Raw genomic sequence first — 6,766 nt, 5'->3', positions numbered from 1 at the left:
GACTCGGTTTATTTTTTATTTTATTTTTTACTTTAAGACTTTTAGAACAGACTTAGAGAGCTTCCTAATAAGATATAGAATATCAAGGTTATATGATAATGATGTGCTGCCAGTGTGAAAATAGCGACTGTTTAATTTTGAGATGTAACGCCAGCGACGGACAAGGACACACTTGTCGCTGTAATACAGTCTCATAGCGCCTCAACACACTGAGTTAACTTATTTGACTGTTTTCCTCATTAGTTCCAGTTACTCATTGTATTCGTTTATTTTATTCTGTTTCTGTTAATGTTTGCATTTAACTTAATTTTGATTTTGAACCCAATAAACTACGAACAAGTAGTTGAAAATATTGATTCAAGTTGCAACCCTGAAGACAACTTATGGTGCACCAGTGATACAGTCATACAGTGTACACAACTTATGGTGCACCAGTGATACAGTCATACAGTGTACACAACTTATGGTGCACCAGTGATACAGTCATACAGTGTACACAACTTATGGTGCACCAGTGATACAGTCATACAGTGTACACAACTTATGGTGCACCAGTGATACAGTCATACAGTGTACACAACTTATGGTGCACCAGTGATACAGTCATACAGTGTACACAACTTATGGTGCACCAGTGATACAGTCATACAGGTGTACACAACTTATGGTGCACCAGTGATACAGTAATACAGTGTACACAACTTAAGGCTGCACCAGTGATACAGTCATACAGTGTACACAACTTAAGGCTGCACCAGTGATACAGTCATACAGTGTACACAACTTAAGGCTGCACCAGTGATACAGTCATACAGTGTACACAACTTATGGTGCACCAGTGATACAGTCATACAGTGTACACAACTTATGGTGCACCAGTGATACAGTCATACAGGTGTACACAACTTATGGTGCACCAGTGATACAGTCATACAGTGTACACAACTTAAGGCTGCACCAGTGATACAGTCATACAGTGTACACAACTTAAGGCTGCACCAGTGATACAGTCATACAGTGTACACAACTTAAGGCTGCATCAGTGATACAGTCATACAGTGTACACAACTTATGGCTGCACCAGTGATACAGTCATACAGTGTACATAACTTAAGGCTGCACCAGTGATACAGTCATACAGTGTACACAACTTATGGTGCACCAGTGATACAGTCATACAGGTGTACACAACTTATGGCTGCACCAGTGATACAGTCATACAGTGTACACAACTTAAGGCTGCACCAGTGATACAGTCATACAGTGTACACAACTTAAGGCTGCACCAGTGATACAGTCATACAGTGTACACAACTTATGGTGCACCAGTGATACAGTCATACAGTGTACACAACTTAAGGCTGCACCAGTGATACAGTCATACAGTGTACACAACTTAAGGCTGCACCAGTGATACAGTCATACAGTGTACACAACTTATGGCTGCACCAGTGATACAGTCATACAGTGTACACAACTTATGGCTGCACCAGTGATACAGTCATACAGGTGTACATAACTTAAGGCTGCACCAGTGATACAGTCATACAGTGTACACAACTTAAGGCTGCACCAGTGATACAGTCATACAGTGTACACAACTTATGGCTGCACCAGTGATACAGTCATACAGTGTACACAACTTATGGCTGCACCAGTGATACAGTCATACAGGTGTACATAACTTAAGGCTGCACCAGTGATACAGTCATACAGTGTACACAACTTAAGGCTGCACCAGTGATACAGTCATACAGTGTACACAACATATGGCTGCACCAGTGATACAGTCATACAGGTGTACACAACTTAAGGCTGCACCAGTGATACAGTCATACAGTGTACACAACTTAAGGCTGCACCAGTGATACAGTCATACAGTGTACACAACTTAAGGCTGCACCAGTGATACAGTCATACAGTGTACACAACTTAAGGCTGCACCAGTGATACAGTCATACAGTGTACACAACTTATGGCTGCACCAGTGATACAGTCATACCGTGTGCACAACTTATGGCTGCACCAGTGATACAGTCATACAGGTGTACACAACTTAAGGCTGCACCAGTGATACAGTCATACAGTGTACACAACTTATGGTGCACCAGTGATACAGTCATACAGTGTACACAACTTATGGCTGCACCAGTGATACAGTCATACAGGTGTACACAACTTATGGTGCACCAGTGATACAGTCATACAGTGTACACAACTTATGGTGCACCAGTGATACAGTCATACAGTGTACACAACTTATGGTGCACCAGTGATACAGTCATACAGTGTACACAACTTATGGTGCACCAGTGATACAGTCATACAGGTGTACACAACTTATGGTGCACCAGTGATACAGTCATACAGTGTACACAACTTATGGTGCACCAGTGATACAGTCATACAGTGTACACAACTTAAGGCTGCACCAGTGATACAGTCATACAGGTGTACACAACTTATGGCGCACCAGTGATACAGTCATACAGTGTACACAACTTAAGGCTGCACCAGTGATACAGTCATACAGGTGTACACAACTTATGGTGCACCAGTGATACAGTCATACACTGTACACAACTTATGGTGCACCAGTGATACAGTCATACAGTGTACATAACTTAAGGCTGCACCAGTGATACAGTCATACAGTGTACACAACTTAAGGCTGCACCAGTGATACAGTCATACAGGTGTACACAACTTAAGGCTGCACCTGTGATACAGTCATACAGGTGTACACAACTTATGGTGCACCAGTGATACAGTCATACAGGTGTACACAACTTACGGCTGCACCAGTGATACAGTCATACAGGTGTACACAACTTACGGCTGCACCAGTGATACAGTCATACAGTGTACACAACTTATGGCTGCACCAGTGATACAGTCATACAGTGTACACAACTTATGGTTGCACCAGTGATACAGTCATACAGTGTACACAACTTATGGTTGCACCAGTGATACAGTCATACAGTGTACACAACTTATGGTGCACCAGTGATACAGTCATACAGTGTACACAACTTATGGTTGCACCAGTGATACAGTCATACAGTGTACACAACTTACGGCTGCACCAGTGATACAGTCATACAGGTGCAGATAAATAGTTAAATAAACAAACGAAATCAAACATCAGTTTAAATCCAACATACACTTTATTTACTGTACAAAATGCATAGCATGGGTATCATGCCAAGATCAGATGATGGCTGGGCTGATTACTGCTCTGGCTGGGCCTTCACCATCGCTCTGGTGTGATGCTGATTGACCTTCATGAACATCAGCCTGTCAATGTTTCCATCTGAGAGGGTGGTTCTCTTGACACTCTGAGATATCTTTGCCTATGGAGTATAGGTGCTTAACTGCAGCACTGGCTGGGATGACGATTTTGTACTTATTGAATAGGTGGATCAAGACCTGCTCACCCAATAAAGCGACTTCACTCGTGACCTCCTTCGAGCGGTCTTCAGCCAGGTCTTCACCCATGCTGTGTGCCTTCGACTTCAGTGACTGTCCCGGAACTGAGTGATGCTGCTGGAGAATCGTCTTCATCCTCATTAATGGTGGTGCTGCTCTCCTCACCGCTTTCCCACTACCAACAACTATGAATTTTTTTAGCGGACTCAAAATAGCGGAACTTTATTTAGAGGAAGCTCATTGGTCCGCTAATGGTTTCCGAAATTAGCTGAAATGCTAATCCGCTAAACAAAAAGTTAGTTCCACTAATTAACGGTTAGCGGAACTGTGCCCACCACTGAAGATACCTGCTGTCCATGTTCACATATCAATAAAATATGTACCTGTGTTAGTCGACTAGTGTGGGTCGCATCCTGGGGACAAAACTGTCCTAGAAAGTCGCTTGCATAACAAGGAACTTTCTATATAGTAGTACGTCACTGATGTCAGCTATGGTCTGTATACCTTGTACATGTACTTGTGGAAATAAAGATATTATTATTAATATTATGGCTCTCTACGGTAGTAGGAGTTATACAGCACCTGGGTGAGGAAGGAGCAGGCTAGACGACATAATATTATGATAGACAGAGGAAGTGACAACTGAAGAAAGACCTAGACTAATGAAATCAGGGAACAGGTGGAGTTTGAACCTCTGTCAAGTGAGTCCTAAAATTTGCAGGTCAGTGCGTTAACAACCCGTTTTCAGTCGTGTTATTACATGTCACAGGTGACGCCGTCACACTCCCCACGACAGCTCTGTGCCATCTCTCCAGGCTAGAGGATGTGGGGGGCTACTGGGAGACAGTCTACGTGAGATGGAATCCATTGAAGACTTACTTTGTGCTGGAAGAGTGACTAGTTTATTACGCAGCCGCAGATCATCCTGTGGTACGGTCACAATGGGTGTCTGTCAGATCTCTTCAGGCTTAATCGCTGTATAGCCCTTGTGGCTTAGCGCTTCTTTTTGATTATAATAATAATAATAATTCAAGCTTAATCACAACCTCAAAACTTTACATTACAGTTTTATATTTTATAATTTTGTTTATACAGCTAATATATGAAATAAAACACGCAGATACAATCTTAAGAAAAATCTATTTATTACATCTGCAAATATTAGTCAATTACCAGGTTATAATATCACATAACAGTTAATTTATTCAGCCTGGGCAAAATGTACATACAATCTCTTTTTTTTTCATATATAATTAACAGTGAAGTTATTTTCGATTTTCTGTTTGCTTGGTCGCGTCTCTAAACGGCTGGATGTTAAGACAGACTGAAATATAATGTTCTAGTTTAATGCCCTGTCTCTGTCCACACACTTTACATTTCATGTCCTTGCCATCTTCAGATAAGATAAGATAAGATAAGATAAGATTTCGTTCGGATTTTTAACCCCGGAGGGTTAGCCACCCAGGATAACCCAAGAAAGTCAGTGCGTCATCGAGGACTGTCTAACTTATTTCCATTGGGGTCCTTAATCTTGTCCCCCAGGATGCGACCCACACCAGTCGACTAACACCCAGGTACCTATTTGCTGCTAGGTGAACAGGACAATAGGTGTAAGGAAACGTGTCGAAATGTTTCTACCCGCCGGGAATCGAACCCGGGCCCTCCGTGTGTGAAGCGGGAGCTTTAGCCACCAGGCCACCGGGCCACCCAAATTGTACTGCCAAAAAATGTGTATAATGTAGCAATTAGTCCTGTGGTCTACTGGCCTTGTTATCTTGTCCACACACGTTTTACTAGACACATTTCATTATGACTGGCAATGGATCTGCTAGTTCTTCTTTGACCTGTTTTAATTTTTCAGCCTGTAACGAGTACCCCCGGCTGAGGTGGAAGATGAGAGAGAGCAAAGTGAAGAGCCTGGTAGATAGCGAGATCTCATGAAGGACAGTGGGACGGGTCCAGCCCTTAATCCCTAAGAAAACAAAAATACTGCTTTCTCCGGCATCATCCCTGAGGGATGGGCACTGTTAAATTTCACGTAAATATGTACCATCGTGGTGGGTGGTTCATATGTACCATCGTGGTAAATATGGGTGGTACATATGCACTATCGTGATGCGGTGGTTGGGGTGTGAGAATTACATGTGACAAACCTATGTTGAAGACTACGTGACATTGACTATAAGTTTATGAGGAACTATCTTATGGCAAGTATATTAGATGACAATATTCTACAATAACTCAAGTCCAAGTATATATACACACTGTGTAACATAGTAACAATCATGTACACACTTGAGAATATTATCACTCGAGCACCGCCTCTAAACACCTCAATTTTCTTCACTAGAGGCAAAGTTTTAGGCTTAAAATTCCTTTTTGCACCTTCACCAACACTAGATTTCGTTTTTGATGCCATAATTAATATTTAGAGACAACACAGGGCGACGAAAAGATGGGAAATGGATCTGATCAGGGAGTGTCTTGTCGAGCTAAACAAGCGAAGTCTGTTACACACCCTGATCCAGTTGGTACCTGACAGTGACCAGTACACGGACGAAGAGGAACCTCGATGCTGATCTTAATTTCAGTGTCCGCTGTTGCAGGAGTGGAGGGTTTGGTGATGGCAGAGTCTGGCTTACTGATGGAGGATGCTGGTGGAGGGATGGTGGATATCCAGATCGGTAAGTACACACCACCTGCGGATGTCTTTTCTGAAGGATACACAATCCTCGACGCATCAGTCACGGGGAGTCGATCAGGGTAGATGATGTTCGATCTGGAAGTTCCTGTATTTGAAAGAGAAAGCCGCGTATTATCATAAGGCCTTATATTCGTAGGAGAAGGCCTTATATTATAAATAGGAGGCCTTGTCCTCGAAACAGAAGCTCTTCTATCCGTAAAAGGAGGCCTTGCATTAGGAAGAAAAGGCCTTGTATTCGAAATAGAAGACCTTATATTCGTAGGTGAATACATAAGAACTTTACCAGAAATCACAACCGTTCCCTGCTGTATAACATCCTTAGCCGGCACGAAGGATGCTGAAGTCGAAGACGCTGATGAATTCCTTTCCTGCAGAGCTTCCTGCAGGACATCGGCGGGTGAGGCGGATGCTGGTTCGCGTGTGTGCTCCAGTTTCTGTTGAAGACGTCCTCTGTGAGGCTGGTGCCGTTGAGCGCTGAGCTGCAAGGGAAGCTGGACGCTATGGGGAGGCGAACGAGGAGCCGGGATTGAAATCCGTTCTTCGGGAATATTGAAAAGGGAAACAGGAGGCCTGGGGGTGTTCCATTCCGTGCCTGGGGAAGGAAAGGGAATAGGTACTTGCTGCACATCC

The 6,766-nt window shown here is 43.1% G+C and overlaps 1 protein-coding gene across 1 annotated transcript in view; it reads right to left on the bottom strand.

Moving 5' to 3' along the window:
- Positions 1 to 4,553: 4,553 nt before the first annotated feature.
- Positions 4,554 to 6,766, bottom strand: part of LOC128697697 (uncharacterized) — a 265,769-nt gene continuing 263,556 nt past the window's right edge. Inside the window, exon 2 of the mRNA XM_053789537.2 lies at positions 4,554 to 6,728. Within this exon, the coding sequence (XP_053645512.2) occupies positions 5,905 to 6,728 (824 nt within the window). The 3' untranslated portion in view covers positions 4,554 to 5,904. The remainder of the gene's footprint in view (positions 6,729 to 6,766) is intronic.

Source organism: Cherax quadricarinatus, chromosome 68, assembly GCF_038502225.1.
Source record: "Cherax quadricarinatus isolate ZL_2023a chromosome 68, ASM3850222v1, whole genome shotgun sequence".
Lineage (NCBI taxonomy): Eukaryota > Metazoa > Arthropoda > Malacostraca > Decapoda > Parastacidae > Cherax > Cherax quadricarinatus.
This window is presented reverse-complemented; position numbering and strand designations above follow the sequence as displayed.